The 20,873-nt window shown below is 48.7% G+C and overlaps 1 protein-coding gene across 1 annotated transcript in view; it reads left to right on the top strand.

Moving 5' to 3' along the window:
- Positions 1–20,873, top strand: part of LOC147730364 (solute carrier family 13 member 2-like) — a 423,239-nt gene that overhangs the window by 118,799 nt on the left and 283,567 nt on the right. Inside the window, exon 2 of the mRNA XM_086955168.1 lies at positions 16,557–16,685. Within this exon, the coding sequence (XP_086811294.1) occupies positions 16,557–16,685 (129 nt within the window). The remainder of the gene's footprint in view (positions 1–16,556; positions 16,686–20,873) is intronic.

Here is a 20,873-nt window from a genome sequence, read left to right as displayed (position 1 = left end):
TGACAAGCGACCCCCCTAAGCCCCGCCACCCCTCGTGGCAGGGCGCCTGAAGTTGAGCCAATAATGCGGACACAATGGCCCTGGCCAGGTGTCGATCCTGGGAGGCACCAGCCTCCCACCGGTGGACATATCGTCCACCTGCCCCACCCTCCGGACAAGGGAGAGTCAACTCACACCTTTCCCATCCAGGCGGGGCGTTATTAGCAAACCCCCGGTTGTTCAGGCTTACAACCGCCCTAAGGACTAACGGGGTGCCGTTGAACCAAGACCCCGAGAAGGGCCCCTCGGCTTATATATGACTCATCGCTGTGCATTTGCACGGGGGGTTCAGGTCCTGTTCCTGCGCCTGTCCTGCATGGGGGATCGCCCTGTAACACCTCCTGCAACCTGAAAGAAACATAAACAATATTAATAAACCCCCCTCACCACTTCCCCCCTTTCAGCGGGTGAGCGGTAGGGAGGGGAGCTGAAATTGCGGGCCTCGCGTCCGGGTCGTGGGGTGAGGGAAAGGGCCTAGGAGGGGCTAACGGGCCTAAGGCTGGCGAGGGACAGCCTTGCGACCACAATGGTGGAGGGGCAGCAGCAAAGAGGCCGCCGTGAAGGAGGAGCTCACCTAATAACCTCCCAAGGAAGGGAAGGGGTGGCCTGAACTAGCGTGACCCCGCCTCCCCGCCCCCTCCCACCCAAGGGCTGGCCTCGGTTTCCTGCGCCCTACTACGGGGTTTGCCCTCCCATGGGGTCCCTTGCAGGGACATCGGGCATCCTTCATAGTAGTTGCATCGGTACACCTCGCCCTCCCACAACTTTCCCCTCCCAAATGATACACAGACAAGTAAGTTGGGAATAAGAAGTTGCAGGTTTATTTGTGATACAAATAACAGAGCGGGTTAACTGACAGGCGACCCCCCTTAGTCCCGCCACCCCTCGTGGCAGGGCGCCTGAAGTTGAGCCAATAATGCGGACACAATGGCCCTGGCCAGGTGTCGATCCTGGGAGGCACCAGCCTCCCACCGGTGGACATATCGTCCACCTGCCCCACCCTCCGGACAAGGGAGAGTCAACTCACACCTTGCCCATCCAGGCGGGGCGTTATTAGCAAACCCCCGGTTGTTCAGGCTTACAACCGCCCTAAGGACTAACGGGGTGCCGTTGAACCAAGTCCCCGAGAAGGGCCCCTCGGCTTATATATGACTCATAGCTGTGCATTTGCACGGGGGGTTCAGGTCCTGTTCCTGCGCCTGTCCTGCATGGGGGATCGCCCTGTAACACCTCCTGCAACCTGAAAGAAACATAAACAATATTAATAAACCCCCCTCACCACTTCCCCCCTTTCAGCGGGTGAGCGGTAGGGAGGGGAGCTGAAATTGCGGGCCTCGCGTCCGGGTCGTGGGGTGAGGGAAAGGGCCTAGGAGGGGCTAACGGGCCTAAGGCTGGCGAGGGACAGCCTTGCGACCACAATGGTGGAGGGGCAGCAGCAAAGAGGCCGCCGTGAAGGAGGAGCTCACCTAATAACCTCCCAAGGAAGGGAAGGGGTGGCCTGAACTAGCGTGACCCCGCCTCCCCGCCCCCTCCCACCCAAGGGCTGGCCTCGGTTTCCTGCGCCCTACTACGGGGTTTGCCCTCCCATGGGGTCCCTTGCAGGGACATCGGGCATCCTTCATAGTAGTTGCATCGGTACACCTCGCCCTCCCACAACTTTCCCCTCCCAAATGATACACAGACAAGTAAGTTGGGAATAAGAAGTTGCAGGTTTATTTGTGATACAAATAACAGAGCGGGTTAACTGACAGGCGACCCCCCTAAGTCCCGCCACCCCTCGTGGCAGGGCGCCTGAAGTTGAGCCAATAATGCGGACACAATGGCCCTGGCCAGGTGTCGATCCTGGGAGGCACCAGCCTCCCACCGGTGGACCTATCGTCCACCTGCCCCACCCTCCGGACAAGGGAGAGTCAACTCACACCTTGCCCATCCAGGCGGGGCGTTATTAGCAAACCCCCGGTTGTTCAGGTTTACAACCGCCCTAAGGACTAACGGGGTGCCGTTGAACCAAGTCCCCGAGAATGGCCCCTCGGCTTATATATGACTCATCGCTGTGCATTTGCACGGGGGCTTCAGGTCCTGTTCCTGCGCCTGTCCTGCATGGGGTTGCCTTACCACCTTTTCCACAGCCTTGGGCGTGGCACCCGCTGCGCCCAGGGCCCCCACTACCTAGCCTTAGTCCTACTCTATCTACACCCCGCTTTTTCTAGCGCTTCCCCCAGGTCTAATAGGAAGATCGCCATGCCCACTTTGGATAGGTGCACCCCATCAGATTCCCAACACCCACTGGATTTGGCGTGCAGCAAGCCATGCCTAATGAAACCCACCCCTGAATTTCCGCATTGCTGCGTTGACTCGCCTGCGAGTGACTTCCAATGCCCCTTGTGATGCTGCCCCATGCCAAATTGGTCTGGGAGTTATTTCTGACCAGTATACCTTGCACTGTCCTACTTCGCCGCTCAAGGCGCTCAGGTCCTTAAACGCCTCTTGCCTAATGCCACCAGGTCGTTCCCCTCAAGATGTACCACCAGTATATTTGGCTTCTGCCTGTGTTCCTTCAAAATTTACGCAGCGTCCCTCACAGTGCTGCCCAGTGCATCCCAGGGAAGCCGAACCATGGTATGTTTGTGTTGTTAAAACCATGCTTCCGGGTGTTGGCCTTCACCCATCTCGCCAGTCCGTGACATAAGAGTGCCCTATCACCCATACCTCTGTCCCTGTAATAAAACACGGTGTGTTGAAAATTGTTGTTTATTGACAAACTTAAAGCACTGCCGCTGTAACTTCTAGCGCCTCCTGCGATGTGGCCCCATGCCATAATGGTCTTGGAGATATTCCTGACCACAATATGCTGCATTGTCCCAATTCCCTGCTCATGATGCTCATGTCTCTCCTCATTGCATCCAATAATTGCCTCTCGCCTAATGTTACCAGGTAATTCCTCCCTAGGTGCCCCACTAGGATGTTTGCCGGCCGCCTATTCTCCCGCAATGTCCTACGCAGAGTCACCAAAAGTGCCGCCCAATGCATTCCGGGGAAGCCAAACCAAGATATATTAGTGTTGGTGAAGCCATGCTTCCAAGTGTTTGCATTCACCCTTCCCGCCAGCCTTGTGGCATAAGAGTGCCCCTTCACCCACACCTCTGTCCCTGCAATGAGCGGGCATTAAGGGGGGCACCCCACATGCCAAGTTATAACTACCCACTTGTTATTCTTCCTAACCCAAAGCCCTTAAGGGATGACAAGGCGGCCTTCTGAAATGCTAATGCCCCATATCAGGAATACAACTCACCAAGTTGCATGGGGCCCTGCCAAATCATCTTACCTCTGCTAAGGATAGCCATCTGTGATAAGAGCCCTAATTAATTAGATATCAAAGACATCCCCTATTTCCCCTAAGTTGCAGGTATTCTTCGAAAGGGGCACAACCGCCTACATCAATGGAGAACTCCAAGATCATGCAGACCATTATATTTCCTTAAACTGGCCAGCGGCTGAGGACACCCTAGGCCTATGGTATGGACCATCCGCCGAGTACCGGGAGCATTGACTGCTATATTCAGGGCTTGTTTCTAAAGCGCTTGTCCTTTCAGAACATGTCCCGAAGCTCCTAAAGCCTTTCCACTGGTTTAATGGTTACCTGAGCCTTCAGAAAGAGCTAATGTAAGTTGTGGGCACGTTCCCCAATTAGCACGCCGGAAAACCTTTGTGCATTATCACCCCATCCTCAGGGTATGATCTTGGGAAGCCTGGCTATGAAACCCATAGATGACTGGGCTGGAAGGTAATTCAACACAACCTAATATACAGCACTGAATTGCCAAGATAGTACCTTTCATGTTGTACAGAAGCTATCTGGGGATGCTGGTATGGCCCGCTGTGGACTGGGGGATATGCTTTCTGTTGTATTATGGAAGTGTGTTTAGAGGAGACAAAGTGCTGACCTAGAGGTCCTTACTCTGCACTTTCCTAGCCCACAGGTGCATCGCGTTACTTGTACTAGTTTATTTGCTCTGGTGTGGTGTGACTCTTCTGCTTCTGTCTTGTTTCGCAATGATCAATTCGTTAAGGTGTGACACGGTACATATCCTGCCTCTAATATTTTGGAAAGATCTAATAATAAATCTATTTATACGGTCAGTAAGCTAAGTGATAGGTCCTTTCTGGCGACATTAGTAAAGAAAACTGAATCTGATGTTGCTTTTTTGTTGCTTTAAGTTTAATTTGGAGGTTTAACCCTCCAAATTTATATAGCTGTCTTCTGTCCAGCAAATCTTCACGGCAGCTCCCTGCAACTCAGCAGGGCTTGTATTGGAGCGAATCTTGGGTCTGCCTACTTGTAAAGCCATCTTCATCCATTCTAAAAATGGAGCTATAATATCAAGTCAAGTCAAGTCAAAAAGGCTTTATTTCGACATATAAAATATCTTAAAAAGCGTTCATACAAATAAAATTCATTTCAAAGCATTTAAAGATAAAAACAAGTTTTTTTTAAAAAAAACCCTTGCATGATCTGGGACTGCAATTTTTTACTGTTATTATTTAGGGGAAAAATAATTAAATTACCTAAAATAGGCATGGTTTTGAAGCAGACCATAAAAGTAAGAGCATAATTAAACAATTTGTCTGAGTCTTTTTGACCGAATCCGCCATGCCCACCCAAGATACTTCGAGGTGGCGCATACATAAAAAGTACGAGTGTCTGAAAGAAGAATCCTAAGTGCCACATTACAGTGTCTAGTTCCCAGTGTACGACACATGGGTTTTAACCATTTTGACCGTGGGACTTTATAGGCAGGACACTCGAATAAAAAGTGAGGGACAGATTCATGGCGCTGTGGGCAAAAGGGGCACCAAGGCGCAGTCTGGTAGGGAATTTTCCAATGGCTAGTAAATTCCATTACGGGGAGAAGACCAATTCTAAATTTGAAATACAGAGATCTTTCCCAAGGGGCTGAGATAATGTCCAAATACAATTCTCTAATGGGGACATCTTTGGACTCCATAAAATTTCTGGAGGACTTACAAATCGAGGTAGAGGAATTCCTTCTATTTGCCACCCAGTTCCAATAAAGCTGTTTTATCGTTGATTTGGGCGGGGCTGTCTGTTGGTACCATGCTTCTTCCAGCCCCAGATTGGTGAGTAATGCTTTGATATCCGTTAGCCACTTTATTTTCGCCCAACCTGTCGATCTTAATATCTCCCGCAGACCATCCGCATAACTTGAGAGCTCAGGGACTCTCCAGATGCGGGCCCACAGAAGCAAAGGGCGTAGCTTTGCTAGATCTTCAATCGCCCGACAGCCCATGTCCAGTTGCAAAGGCAAGATGGGGACAGAAGGGCCGAGGGACATCAAGCTTCTCAAGAAGGTGTTCTCAGCTCGAGTAAGATCTGTCAGGTTCGACATTCCCCACAGTTCCGCCCCGTACAAAGCGGCGCTTACTCCTCTGGCCGAGTAAATGTCCAAAACTGCAGCTATAGGTTTGGTTGAGGCTGCTCTCTGCTCTTTCAGCAGGGTCCCGGTTACTCTTTTCAAATTTAGCAACATTTTGGTCAGATGCTGGTCCCATTTCATGGAATCCGCCAGCCGGATGCCCAGATAGTCGAAGGTCTTGGTCCTGTCCAGTGCAACGGAGCCCAATGTTGGTGGAGGGCCATGTTTTTGCGGAGGATTCAAGATGAGATATTTTGTTTTGTCTGTATTTATACAGAGTCCTCTTTGTTTACAAAAATCGTCAAAGCCAGAGAGAAGCTGTTGTAGGCCCATTGGCGATTTTGACAGGAGCAAAGTATCGTCCGCAAAAAGCAGGGTGGGAATTAAACGACCTGCCAGGCGAGGGGCATCTGCTGGTATCCTTGACAAGTGTTCCACCACCCCATTTACATAGAGCGAAAAGAGTGTTGGGGCAAGAATGCACCCTTGCCGCACTCCTCTATTCACATCTATTCTTCGGGTCTTTTGACCATTCTGACCCCAGCGAATTTGGGCATAGTTGTTTTCGTGGAACTTCATGATCAAGTGAAGCAGATAAGGTGGCAGGCCAAGATCACTAAGAACTTTCCATAAGTTGTTTCTGGGGACCAAATCGAAGGCCGTCCGGAGGTCGATAAAGGCAAGATATAAAGTGCCCTTCCCAATCGTGACGACCTTCCAGTGAATCATAAGTAGCCTTAACGATTGTTCAATTGTTCCTGTACCAGTTCGGAACCCTGCCTGGAGATCCGAGAGTATCCTGTTTTCATCTGCCCACTGCTGTATTCTGTTTAGGAGGACCTTGCCTGCTACTTTTTGCGAACAGTCTATCAGGCTAATCGGCCTGTAGTTCGCTGGGTCTTCTCTTGAGCCTTTTTTGTGCAGAGGGACCACTTCGGCGGCCATCCAGGAGGCGGGCAGAGGAGCACCCGCCATGGCAGCGTTCAATACAGATGAAATTAACATACTCCAATCGCCTAGGTCTGCACGGAGCAGGTCGCCCGGGAGTCCATCGGGGCCAGCCGCTTTGCGCGGGACAAGAGATTTAATTGCATCTTCCGCTTCTTTCTTAGTAAACAGACTTTCCTCAGGTCTCTCCTCAACTCGAGAGAACTGTGGTAATGCGAAATCCAACGCTTCAGCTGCAGTTGCTGTATACAATTTCGAAAAATGTGAGTACCATAGATCCTCAGTTATGTTGCAGGTGATGACTGTGTCAAGGGGTCTGTTTTTCTTGCGTAATAAGTCCCAGAAACCTTTTGCGTTTTTTCCAACACTGGCAATTCGGAGTTCCTGCCAAAATTCGTCTTCCCAGTCTCTCCTTGCTGTTTTAAGCTCCGCTTTGTAGCTCTTTCATTTGGTGGCTATTAAGGTTGCATCTCCACTTTTTACAGCCAATATCAGTGCTCTCTTTCTAGCACGACACTCCTTCGAGTACCATCCGGGTTTGCCCTGCCACTTATCGCGGTTAGTGTTTCCCTTTTTTACTTTAGCCTTGAATAGGTCCCCAATTGACAGCGAGACCTCGCAGAACAACGCTGTAATCCGATTTGGGCTGACCGGCTCGTTTTCTAAAATGGCGCAGGCTGTAGAAGTAACAGCTCTGATACATAACAGTTTCTCTTCATCTATTGCCACTTTGTCCCATTTCAGGCGTCTTAAGCAGTTTGATGGAACCACCCCTCCCAATGGCCCTGTCGCTAGTGTATCATGGTTTCCACAAGCTGGGTGAATCTTCCTCCACCAGTATGATAGGGTCAAAGAGAGAGCGTTATGGTCACTATCCAAGGAAGGTAGGACTATCATATCCTTCATGTGAGCCCACAAAGAAAAGTTTAGAAGGATATAATCAATCCGGGATGAGTGACCAACCCTATTATATGTGTGTGCCCCCGCTAAGTCTGAGGGTGTCCTCCCGTTGGCTGCTCTCAAACCGTGCTCCAGTGTGAGGGAATTTAGCTGGATGATTCTGGGGGTCCAACTGTTTATGATTGGAAGATCAAGTGACGGGACACCTCTCCTTGAATCTTCGTCATATAAATCCAGGGATTCATCGGGCAACAAGGGCTCGAATGTACAATTAAAGTCCCCCATGACCATTATTAATGAATCGCTACTACACTCACCCAAGACTACCTCCAAGTCCGAGAGCGTTGGTGACAAGGCTCTCCCAGAGGCCCCTCGTGTGTAGATGTTAATAATCTCCAGTTTTTCAGCTCTCCTCGGGCATGTTACGGTGAGGCGCATCAGGTCTGGAGATTTTTGGGGATGATGGTGTACCCTCCATCCCAAGGAAATATCTACCCAAACTAAGAGACCTCCATAGGGGCGACCTCTTCCCGATGTTGGAATATCTGCCGGGACAAAGAAGGAGGCATGGCCCACTCGGTGCCTTGGTTCTACGCACCACGTCTCTTGGAATGCGCAGACTGAGTGGGGTTCAATGAGCGCCACCCAGTCCGGGACATCTAGCTTGCTGTTTAAGCCTGCCACATTCCAACTAATGGCTTTCAGGGATGCATGATGCAGGGGCTCATCGCATCCGGCATTCCTACCCTGTGGACCGGGAGTTTGAGCTCCATCCACTAACTCAATGTTCTCTGACCCGTCGTCTGGGAGAGAGGGCATAATTAAGTTAGGCGGGGATTGGGGCACAACATTATTGGACAAGGGTACCTCCCCAACTATGCATATTGTATTGACCCTAGGAGGAAAGGCATTGGTTGCTGCTAAATTATCAAGTCACCAACCCCAACCCTGTGAAGGGGCTACTTGAGTAGGTGTCCATGCCCTTGCTCTGGGGTCCAAAGTTGGATAATGAGGGAACCATGCTCCTCTGCCCCCATCTTGAAGGGATTTTTTAGGCCCCATTAGAGGAGGGGGGTGATAGAAGTACCCCAAATCCCTAGTTTGTATGTCGCAGAAATTGTAATGCGACTGCTGACTACAGATCATACCTGCTGCTCTGGGATCGTTGAAATTGATCAACACACAGTCCCCGGTAATATCCTTACGTCTGTTGCCAATCCAACCCACGCGTCGGACGAAGGCTATTCTACCATCGATATGCCCTGGGAGGGGTCTATTAGCTTTGAGCCAGGAGAGCGTCTTGTGTTTAAGGTCAGAGTATGACTCACAAGAACCCTCTTCAAGCTCAGGGACCCCCGTTAGAATTACCACATAAGGCTTACAGCCAGGGAGAAGGCTAGCATTTGGCGTGTGCCTTCTTACCCTGTCTTTAGCCGGAGATTTTACCGTGGTTTTTGCTGGAAGTTTGGGCACGGCCTGTTTGGCAGGAGTTGGAGGGGATGGGGTTGTATCACCCTTCGTTGCGATCGCTGTGTTTCCAGGTACCTTGGTGTTAGGCACTATAGGCTTGGAATTTACAGCAAAGTTAACCTTGAGTGCCTTGGGAGCCTGGGTACTAGCTTTGTTCCTTGGTCGGGCCAGACTAGACTCAGGAGTAGGAGTTGGTGGTGGGGGTGTGGTTCCGGTGTTGGGTTGCTGCAATTGAGGAGCCTTTCCCAAGGCGGGCGTCTTTTGGCAAGATGTGAGCTCAGGGTGGGCTATAGAAATAGAAGGGACTAAGGGGACAGCACCACTCCTTAGCCCTCCGTTTTCTTCAACCTGGGCCTTGGCGTGAAATTTGACTAATGATTTCACCGCGTAAAAGTTGTCCAGCATTGACTGTTCAAGTGAGGCTAGTTTGCGAGTGAGGCCGTCAATCTTATCTACAAGAGGCATCACCACAGACTTAATTATGCTCTCAACTTGAGGGAAAATGCTAATATCAATAGGAGCCATTTGACCAGGAGTGCCCTCCGATGGAGAATCTCCGGTGTGGGTCGCGTGTGATTTTGGGTGAGGAACCTGATTCGAACTAGGGCCCCCTTTGGGTACAATGTTCCTACTTACTTTACTGTGGGGCTTTAGAGAGCCTCCCCTGCGGGGGCTAGCGGGACGCTTTCTCTTCTTTTGTAAGACTGGACCTAAAGCTAGATTCTCTGCAGGTGTGGTTTGGTGAACTACTGCTCTAGGAGTACTGGCTTCGGTGTGTCCTACAGTGGGTGGGGAATTCACAGCTTCCCTAGAAGGCACAGGGGGGCTAGAGACTTCATGGGTTTCAGGATTGCAATCCAGAGTTTGTCCCCCTGGCGATGAGATACTTTGGACGGAGGAATTAGAGTGTGTCGGGTCAAGTACAATGCTTGGTGCAGTGATAGTTATCCTTTCTAAACTAGCCCTAATCCGGCTCACTCTCTCGTCAATTGTTGGGGAATCAATTGTCAACAATGGAGTTGGGGAAATATGTCCAGGGCTAGCAGCTAGGGCAATGGCTCCCAGAGATGAGCGCTTATTAGACATACTCGTAGAATCCCGGGATAACCTACGTTCTGCCAGGATTATCTCCTTTTCGACTATGGAAACTGCTCGGGTTATAAACTGGTGCATAGTGCCTAAAACAACGTCTCCTGCAGATTTCTTAGTCTTACAGGATCGAGTACCTGAAGCCATTGTCCAGTTGGCTGGGTGCCCACTTTACGGAGCCAAGGGATGTAGCCCAGCCCGGCCTCCTCCGGCCCCGGACGGCCACAGACGGCCCGCCCTTGTCCCGGGCTTCTCCCGGGCGCGCTCCCGCGCAGCGGACAAGGGATCTCCTTTTGATGGAATGAGGAAAGATGGTGGGCGGGTGGGCGGGGCCAGCAGGGAGAGCAGCCCAGGTGTGGCCAATGGGGCTCGCAGGGACTCCTGGTAGCTGGAGTCCCTGCTTCTAAGCTCGCAGCCCTGCCGGCGACTCCACGCGCCCCGAGGTCTTCACAGCTGCAGCTCCTCTCAGCAAACAGCTCCGGGTGGATGCGGGGCGCTGCTTGACCCGCGAAGCGGGTCTGGCGAGATGTCAGGTCCCCCAAAGGATCCGGAGGTCAGTGGCAGCAATGGGTTAGGCGGGCAAAAAACGAACAGCTAATCCACAACAGGAGAGTCCCACAGGCAGGAACTCCAAGTCTGCTTTTCACTCCGTGGGCGGGGGGGCGGGGCCAGCAGGGAGAGCAGCCCAGGTGTGGCCAATGGGGCTCGCAGGGACTCCTGGTAGCTGGAGTCCCTGCTTCTAAGCTCGCAGCCCTGCCGGCGACTCCACGCGCCCCGAGGTCTTCACAGCTGCAGCTCCTCTCAGCAAACAGCTCCGGGTGGATGCGGGGCGCTGCTTGACCCGCGAAGCGGGTCTGGCGAGATGTCAGGTCCCCCAAAGGATCCGGAGGTCAGTGGCAGCAATGGGTTAGGCGGGCAAAAAACGAACAGCTAATCCACAACAGGAGAGTCCCACAGGCAGGAACTCCAAGCCTGCTTTTCACTCCGTGGGCGGGGGGGCGGGGGCAGCAGGGAGAGCAGCCCAGGTGTGGCCAATGGGGCTCGCAGGGACTCCTGGTAGCTGGAGTCCCTGCTTCTAAGCTCGCAGCCCTGCCGGCGACTCCACGCGCCCCGAGGTCTTCACAGCTGCAGCTCCTCTCAGCAAACAGCTCCGGGTGGATGCGGGGCGCTGCTTGACCCGCGAAGCGGGTCTGGCGAGATGTCAGGTCCCCCAAAGGATCCGGAGGTCAGTGGCAGCAATGGGTTAGGCGGGCAAAAAACGAACAGCTAATCCACAACAGTTTCATGTCAGGGAACCTGCGGGCTCAGCAGCCCTCACTTTTAATCGGAATGACCGTTTCCAAGCAGCTATGAGGCGTCGCCCTGGCATTTGGGGTGAGGATTTTCCAAATGCTGAGTACTCAGTAGAAACTACCTACTACTGTTAATACTTTTTGATGGCCCTCTACTCTCGCTCAAAAGGGCTTGCCCCTGCGCCCTTTACCCTGATGTTAACACAAAACTAACCTGATTACCGCATCTCCCCTGCGTCTACCTCTGTCCTAGCCCGAACAGGAAGCAGGAGGCACCAGGTTCCCCATGGCCAATCGCAGAGCTACAATCCATCGTTGTGCTTGGGCTGAGCACGGTGGCTCGGTGCTCGGACACACAATGGGAGCCTGGGATGTTCTCCCCCCGGGCTACCCTGCAGTCCGGTGGAGAACATGGAAAGTGCTAATGAAGGTATGGCCAGTCCAGGCGGGCGGACAAACATTCATGAGCCCGTGGATTGGGCGAATCACTTCTCCCCAGATCCTGTGATCCCTTGCCATGGCGGAGTAGCGGCCACAGGTATAAGTGTGTACTCCGCTTCACCTCGGGGAGTTTGGCTCCACCCCAGACATTGAGGTGTCTTTTATTTTGTGACCCAAAACTGAGTTGAAGTTTCCATCCACAATTCCCTTTCCTCCCTGGTCATATTACTGTACTTAGAGCCGCCAGGTCATTTACACATGCACATTGCCTTCTGTTTTCTTACTAATGCAATTAAAACACTTCTGAACTTTCTTTCCTGCGGCACGTTAGTTTGTCTCTATTGCAGTCTTTAAGTAGATCACCTAATAAGCATCTTCTGCTATATGGCCAGTCCAGGCGGGTGGACAAACATTCATGAGCCCGTGGATTGGGCGAATCACTTCTCCCCAGATCCTGTGATCCCTTGCCATGGCGGAGTAGCGGCCACAGGTATAAGTGTGTACTCCGCTTCACCTCGGGGAGTTTGGCTCCACCCCAGACATTGAGGTGTCTTTTATTTTGTGACCCAAAACTGAGTTGAAGTTTTCATCCACAATTCCCTTTCCTCCCTGGTCATATTACTGTACTTAGAGCCGCCAGGTCATTTACACATGCACATTGCCTTCTGTTTTCTTTCTAATACAATTAAAACACTTCTGAACTTTCTTTCCTGCGGCACGTTAGTTTGTCTCTATTGCAGTCTTTAAGTAGATCACCTAATAAGCATCTTCTGCTACCATGTATGCTGTATTGCAGTCACAATTTAAATTCCTGTCGCACCCGCTTATACCTTCATCCTTGCAAGGCTGATAAACAGACTCTATTGAGCTGTCCAATAGTGATATCTGTTAGTTGTAGTGCTGTGCATTGGTACAATCTGACACAGGACGTGCTTTGTAAACAATCTATTTTGCATAGTAATCATTTCTTTCATGCTGTGTTTAATCTACACTTGCTTTAGCTAGGTTATATAAATTGGTGCTTCCACTATCAGTTGTATGTTATGATGCTTTATATTGGACATCGATGGATGGCATAGTACATAAGTTATTCCGACCATGCAGTATTCCGTAAGGATAAATATATTGTGAACTCTGATGGTGCTATGCTCAACTCTCTCTCTGACACTGCAGTTCGTGAGATAAACTGGACACATTTCCTTGTATGGAAATGTGGCAATGACAATTGTGACGTGCTGTCATTCAAATATTTGCAAGATTCCGAATCAATAACAGAACAATTGGCTGCAAGAGGTTATCTGTCAATTATGGCCAGCCCTCCACCCCTTTTAAGGGGTCTATCTCGCCAATATATCTGTAATCCAGGGTGAACCGCGGTAACAAAATAGGAAGCCGAGGCAGCTTCTGCCAGGTCTCAGTAAGAAGCTACCGATCCGGACTTTGATTCGTAATAAGATCTGCTAAATCAAAATTATGTTGACCAAATATCGAAAAATAGTGAGAGCATGGCGAATATCATATGTTGCTAAGCCACTGGCCGTATATATCAGCAGGCCCTACATTTAGCACGATATAACCACAGCTGCAATGTTATACCCTTAGCGGGCAGGATTGACACGCAGGGTTTACTCCGCAACAAATGGCATTAGAGGTTACTATGCAAAGGGGCAACAAGTGTAAACATCTTGAGACGAGACGTCAACTTGCGTCACCTGCTGGGTTTAAGTGCACAAAACATTGTTCGTAACACCTAACGCAAACATTGACCCTACAGTGCAAGAGTCATAACAAGGCGCTAAAAGTACATTAACACAATTGTGCACAGGGCAGAGGGAATCTATTGATAATAATACTCCTACCTACCCCATGAGAGCTTGTACGCACAATGCTTACCAAAATGTCTAGTGCAATGAGCTGATCGCAATTGTACAGCGCGCTTTGTGCAGATGTGCAAAAGGCAATATTAACCTGCTTAATGAAACATTAACAGGAATGTGCTAAAAGGCGAACTTGTTAACGTGCAGCTAAACAAGCTGAGAACGTTGCAGCTATACCACTGCTCCAATCTCTGCCGGTACTATTACCTCCACCAATAACCCAGCTAATGATTTATGAAGGGGGCACTGAATCAGGAACTTCCTTCGAAAGCCTTGACATCCTGGAATAGTGCTTGCCACACCTACTAATAATACCGCTCGTGGCGCTTGGCGTGTTCTGGCCGCGGCTGGGCACAGCTGGACTTGCCTTTGTCGCCCTTTTGCTGTGCCAGTTGCACACCCGCTGCTAGCGTTGGCTGCATGGATCCACAATTACTTTTTTAATTAACCCTCCCGATGAGGGGCCGTGTCTGAATTAGCTCTGCGAGAGCGAATCTTAAAAGCGTGGTGGAAGGCGAATTAAAAGTGCAAAGCTGGAGTGTAGCAAGCCCGTAGACCCCCACAGGCTCCCCTGTAAAGGAGACGCTACTGGTAATATAATAATATCCAAATACAATTGAGCCCGAGCAACACTTAAAACTATTACAATTAGGAAATCAGTCCCTTCTACCAATAAGAACAAATTCAGCAAAGTTAGTAGGAGTGAAGGCGAATGTTTTGGGATGCCGTGCAAAAAGGCCAAGTGCATCAGGCAGTAACTATTTCTCAAAGCCTAGCCCTGTTATCTGCTCGTGTATCAGAAGCCACTTTCATAAACATATCAGTAGTGCGTCCAGCAGCCTATGTAAACTGTTTCTCATTTGTAACAATGGCTATAGCAGACTTACTTGAACCTGTAAAGAATCGCTGTATCGAAAACCAGCACCAAGCTCCTCTCTATCTCTGAAACTGACAATCTGGATGTTAACTCTCACCCAATCGAGCAAGATCTTAAAAGCACGTGCATCCGACTCTCTGCCATTAACTTCATAGTTGCGGGTACTCGTTTCGAGTCTGGCAAAAACTATTCAGAGACCTTGGGCAAATCATTTATACTCTTCGTATCCCGCCGCATACCGGTGGGGCCCTACAGTGCGACATCTTGATTAGGACCCGCATTCCGGCCCCCGCTGAGAACCCAGGGGGGGGGCCTGCCCTTGACTGCTGTTAATAAATAAAGCAGGCATGTCCTCTGCCCCAAAGTCGGACGGCCGCGTGCCCTAAAGCTGAATTACTTCAGACCACCTCCGTCCCTTCTTCCAAATAGCTTGGGGGCCTCTACCATGGCACGTCATTGTAACTCACCCATAACGCCCCGAAGCTGATTGAATCAAGCCACCTCGCCCCCGCTTCAAACAATGCAGGCTGTTTCTCTGTCTTACAGAGGCCCTGCCTCGTGGCGGCCATCAAACTGCCACTATAATACCCAAAACTACTGTGGCCTAATGCGGGCCCGCTGCCTGCCGCCTCCCCGCCCCCTCCCACCCAAGGGCTGGCCTCGGTTTCCTGCGCCCTACTACGGGGTTTGCCCTCCCATGGGGTCCCTTGCAGGGACATCGGGCATCCTTCAGAGTGATCAACAAACACAAAAGCTGCGATTTCTGCGTAAACGGTAAACAAGGTGGATGATCTGGTTGTGCAATACCCCCAGCGCTCTGCCCGTTGGTGAATTCTGCAGGAAGGGAAACTTTCCCACTACCTGCCAGCCTTACTTTAAATACCACATCTTCCCATTCCTCTGCTGTTCCTGCAGCCAGTCTCCCCCTTAAAGCGGGCACATCTAGGATGCATGCACCCAAGCTACCTGCCAGTCAGAAATGGTTTCTCTAGTGCTTTGTGTGTCACGTGTCCCCACAGTGCTGGGCCGGGAAACGCTGAACTGTGCTACAAATGCATCTATAATCTTCGTACATTATTACATAACATCTACATATTGTTCCAAATGTACTCTAATAGTATTGCGTAACTGCTGTAAATGGGATCACTACTACTGTATCTTTTAATCATCTGATGACTATTTTTTTACTTTATATATGCATCATTTCTATTAAACAATCTATGTTCCGTGTAAAGCGCTCTGTCGCTGAGCGAATGGTCCTGATAGTGCTATATAAAAACTGATAAAACACTTATCCAGCAGCTAAGCTTGGAAAACAAATTCATAAAAATGCAGATGTCCAAGGGCGAGGTCTGTGGTCGCGCTAGAAAGAGATCGGTGCCAACTCAGGTTTTTTTCCATTCTGTCCATGATTCAAGGCGCTTTACCTAGAAGTTGTTTTACTCCACTGTATCTTGCTCATGATTTTGCATATGTAAGAAACGCTTACGGATAGCGCTCTTTGTTTAGTTGTGTCAGAGGATGGGCAGCACACATTGCAAACCAGTACCAACAAGGCCTACAGACGTATTACCACACCAAACAACACAGATAGCAGGGTACTTTACCATGGTGAGATACTTCCACTTCCAGAGCGTATTGCGAATGTGTGCAGTATGGACAAGTGCACACAGAAAGAGATAACAAAAGGCACCAGGCCCATCAAGTAGGCTTTGGCCTTTGTAGCATATGGTCTGTAGACCGTAATATGGTACCATATGTCCCAGAATGTATTGCACAATGGCACCATGATTTAATTAAGTCTGTCTACTGAATACTAGGAAACAGACCGCTTTGCCCGTTTTTGCCTGAAAATTGTTGTTCTGTCTTGTTGTCTGTGGGTCACAGGCTGTGCCCCCTTGACATCACTTTCAATTCCACGATATTTTTTATATTGTTAAAATAAAAACCCTGTCCGGCTGGACAAAGAACATAATGGCTATTTAGCATATGTTGATTTAAGCTCTCAATCTTCAAGTTTTAGGGACCCCTGTCTTTAGTAACAATTAAGCGCCCAAGGTCCCTAGTGTATTACCTTTGGGCTCCCTTGTCTTTGTAAACACAATGCTGTATGTGCGTGGCGCATCCTGTTTACAACCATCCATGCCTAATTCTAGTCTTCATTCCCTTATCCCTTCTGTGTCTGCAGGAAGCCAGCTGTGGCTTTGTGATTATCCTGATGGCGCTGTTCTGGTGCTTCGAGGCCTTACCGCTGGCCGTCACGGCGCTACTGCCCGTGTTGCTCTTTCCCATGATGGGCATCATGGATTCCACTTCGGTAAGGCCTGGTTCAGAGCTCGCGCTCCGTGTTTATTGAATTAATGAATGAATGAATGTTATTCTTATATGATTAACTTTAATAATTAAACAAATGTAACAATAAAATCCATTGGCTTAAAACTATTACATTCTTCTATAAAAATAAACTTGCACAATTTTCATTCCTTTATCCTAAATCCTACATGTCGGTCTGGGTGAATTAATGACTTGAGATGTAAATGTATTTTATCTAATTAAGCTCGTCCCAGGTTTCCCGCTTACCCCGAAGTCTATAGGAGTTTTTTTCTGGAATCATGCTAAGACCATAACAATTGAAGCAAAATGAACGTGCCTCCTTCCATGTGTGTTTGCCATTTTCTAAAAACAACGGTTTCAACTAAGTCTGGGCGGTGAACTCCGCTCGCGGAGTTTGTAGAAATTTCCGCACTCCACGTTACGCGGAGTTGGCAAGCGCTATCGAGGAAAATCCACCTCCCAGTGATATTTTTCCCCATTCGCGATCGTCAACCTCAAGATCGCAAGCGTGGAAAATCTGTTACCAGGTAAGAATCTAAACCCATATGGTTAGATTTCTCATTGCGAGTAGTTGCGCATGCTCGCGAACGTTCGCATTGAGAAACTGTCTGCTTGCGTTGAGAAAGCTGCCGCTCGAGTAAAAATCTACCCGAGCAGCAGAAAGGAAGCAGTGCACGCTTGCGCTGTGCATGGTGCAGTTCACGATGATTTCACAGTGCAGACAAGCACCTGGCACTGAAAATCACCACGAACAGCATTTGTCCAATGCACTCCGCAGCTTGTGGAGCTCCGCGTAGCGCGGCTGAGTTATTTTGCACTTCACGGAGCTAACTCCGCCCAGGCTTAGTTTCAACAAAGATTTTCTGAGGAGGCCCCAATTCCATGCAGCAGCAGAGCAGATGAGTAAAGGATTTATCTTTATAATTGCAGAATCTGGATTTATGAGGAGACTTAGGGCCAGATGTAGGTCGGTCGGTAACGGCCGAAAATCGGTATTTTCGGCTGTTACCGATCGGTAAATAGGTGATAGGTATGTAGGGGGCATTATTTTACCGTATCGGTAAAATTACCGATTCGGTAATTTTACCGATTCAGTAAAATAAAAAATCGGTAAATTTACCGAATCTGAGCCACCCAGATGTAGGTGGGACTCTTCAGAGTCCCAGAGGCCTTACCGAATCGGTATTTTACCATCAAATCCAATTTGATGGTAAAATACCGATTCCGGTGTGCATGCACATGTGTGCATGCACACCTATGCCATGTGACAGGCAGACCTGCCCTTAGGGCATGTATGCCTGCCACATGGCACCCGAGCCTGTTTTGGGGGTGCCAGAGGGTGTCAAAGTGACACCCCCTGCACCCTTGCGAAAATCGGTATTTACCGATTCGGTAAATACCGAATCGGTAATGCCCATTCATTCCTATGGGCTTCAAAGCCCATAGGAATGAATGGACATTACCAATTCGGTATTTACCGAATCGGTAAATACCGAAATCATCCGAATCGGTATTCCAGCACATCTGGAATACCTACATGTCCACCCCATAGATTTACCGATTTTTAATTACCGAATCGGTAAAATTCGGTAATTAAAAATCGGTAAATCTATTTCACCTACATCTGGCCCTTAATGTATTACTCCAGTATGACCTATATACTTGGATGAGCAGAATCAGGAATCTTGCCTGCAGGATATTGTGCCTCATATCCTATTTAATGATTGTTTGGGGTAGAGTTACATGCACAGTGCATCCTACACATAAAAAAGGGGTTTAAACTGGTTGTGTTCTCCAAAGATTTACTGTCCGCTTTTCTTGATATAGAGCCCGACGTCGCTTCAGAATTTACTTTACTGCCGAGAAAGAAAGAGCAGAACTTTAAAGCACTTTGGAATCAAGGTCCAAATCGCTCATAGCCATATCTATATATGCGGCCTAGATGTTATCTTCTGCTTTAAATATCTCTCGTAGGACCGTCTTCAGCGAGTCTACTTTAGCCTGAACTACCTCACTATATTATTTGTTAAATAGTGACTTACATTCCATTTCTTGTCTTAATGGACCAAATTGTATCTGTAACTGGGTGCGTTGAGTGTAATCAGGTAAGTGGAAGATAAATCTGCATGCGATGCTCTGCATTTCTATTATGTTTAATAAGTTTTACTGAAGATAAAGAATAACAAAGGGGAGGCAAGAAAAAAAGCATAACATAACAAAGACAGAATGCATGAGCAAATAAGCAATATCATAGAGAAGAAAACTGTTTACCATTTTACCACTATCAAAGGGAGGAAGGGTGGGGAAAAAAGGGAAACAAAACATAAAACTTACAACTGAAGATTTATGTGTCAACAGTAATAATATCTAATAACAAATAATGATAAAAGGCAATAAAACCATTTAGGAAAAGAACAGATGCACTGCATTTTATCACGTGTGGACTCCATTTTAGCGGGGAAGGCATGGTACTCGTGTGAAATTGTAGGTATCAGGTTTGCCTTTGATACCCTTATGATGGCCTCGGCTGATGGACTGTATAAATTTGCTTTTAGGCGACAAAGAGCAGAGGTGAGGTTACTGGCTTTCTACTTAATTGATGTTAAGTGATGGCCTAGCCGTGTTTGCAAGCCAACCCCCTCCCCCCACCCCCCAGGTAGTTGTAAATTGCAGTTTATTTGATTTTTTCCAGAACTAATCTCAGCAAGGCTGTGATTCATCCTTGATTTATTCAAAATCCATCGCTTTGGTTTTATTGATGCTGTCCATGAGCTTACGGGACTCATTGTATATGTGGAGCTTGCCAGGAAACCCATTAGGCCTATTTTGGTTTGGTCTAAATTCACCAGCTCTCCAACATATTGTAAATTTGGGATGTTATACTGACCTATCCTTGGCGGGAATGTTTCTACTATGTTTATTGCATTGCTGTTGTCTGCTTCATTGTACCTGGGATTTCTTCTGGCAGGAGCAACTCTTCTAGGTTGCGATGGTGCTGTACAACTGTTTCCTGTTACGCACCTATATATAGATGTTATTGTGATGACCCATCTTGATTTCTGCTCCATTTTACTATTCCCCTTTGTCACGTAATTTGCCTCCATCTGCGGGATTTGTGAATTTTTAAACCATTTGTGGGTGATCTTGCTCCATTTAAGTCTCTTGATGTTCTTACAAACTTCTGTCCTTTCTGGGCCACGGACCATTTTAAGATCCCTTTCTGTTTCAACTTAGGACTCTTGCGGATCAGGTAATTGGAATTTTTATGGTCAATTGTGTCCCCTAATGTAGACCCCAACGGCTCCATGTACGAGTTTCAAGTACATGTAATTTCCCTCCACAACCGAATCTGAAGACGCAAATACATTTGCGTCCAACGTTAACATGTCCTCTATCAGATCCACCATAAATGGATTGATAATTCCGTTCCTAAGTATGCCGTGCCACCGTCTTTATGTGGTGCACTTTCACTTTTTCCTGGCTCTGCCGAGCTAGGCCCTGATTTCTGTCTTCAAGCCATTCCTGCCTCTGCCTCTGAAAGCTGCAGCATGGAGATGCATCCCTGACCTCTGCCTTACTTCCTGCCAAGCGAGCGGTGCCCGGCCCGGCCTGGTCTGCCTGCCAAAAACAGTATTTTACCTTCAAGTTATCAGCATAGCCAGCTCAGCTCCTCAAAAACACATTCCTGTCTAGTGAAATACGAAAACATATCCCCGACTGCAGAGCAAGGGCCAAGCCTTCCTGTCCTCCCTCATGAAATTCATTGCTCCCGTTACCATGGTAGGCCCCTGTCTCCGAGCATTTGCACCTAGACACGCATACATTCAGTATAGAATAGCCTCTGCCCGAAAGACCTTTTACTCCAGACTACACATCCTCCAAACACCAGATATCAGATATGTTTTAGGAACAAGTCGATCTGACATGCCAGACTTCTGTCTCTTCTACTAGTGTTAAAAGTCAGACTCCTAGCTTCCTCCAGATGTACGTCAATCACACGTCACATTAACTGCACGCGCATCCAGGCCATAGGTTTCAGCTGATTCTGCAAGAATTCTCTAAGCATCCACCCACTTATGACACTTTTCTGTGACGTTTCTAGTTCACGCCTCTGTGCACACCCATATTCACGCCTTTTTGTTACGCACATGTGTTCTTATCATATACATTT

Source organism: Lissotriton vulgaris, chromosome 2_1, assembly GCF_964263255.1.
Source record: "Lissotriton vulgaris chromosome 2_1, aLisVul1.2, whole genome shotgun sequence".
Taxonomy (NCBI): domain Eukaryota; kingdom Metazoa; phylum Chordata; class Amphibia; order Caudata; family Salamandridae; genus Lissotriton; species Lissotriton vulgaris.
Note: the sequence above shows the minus strand (reverse complement) of the source record. Positions and strands in the feature narration are given on the sequence as shown.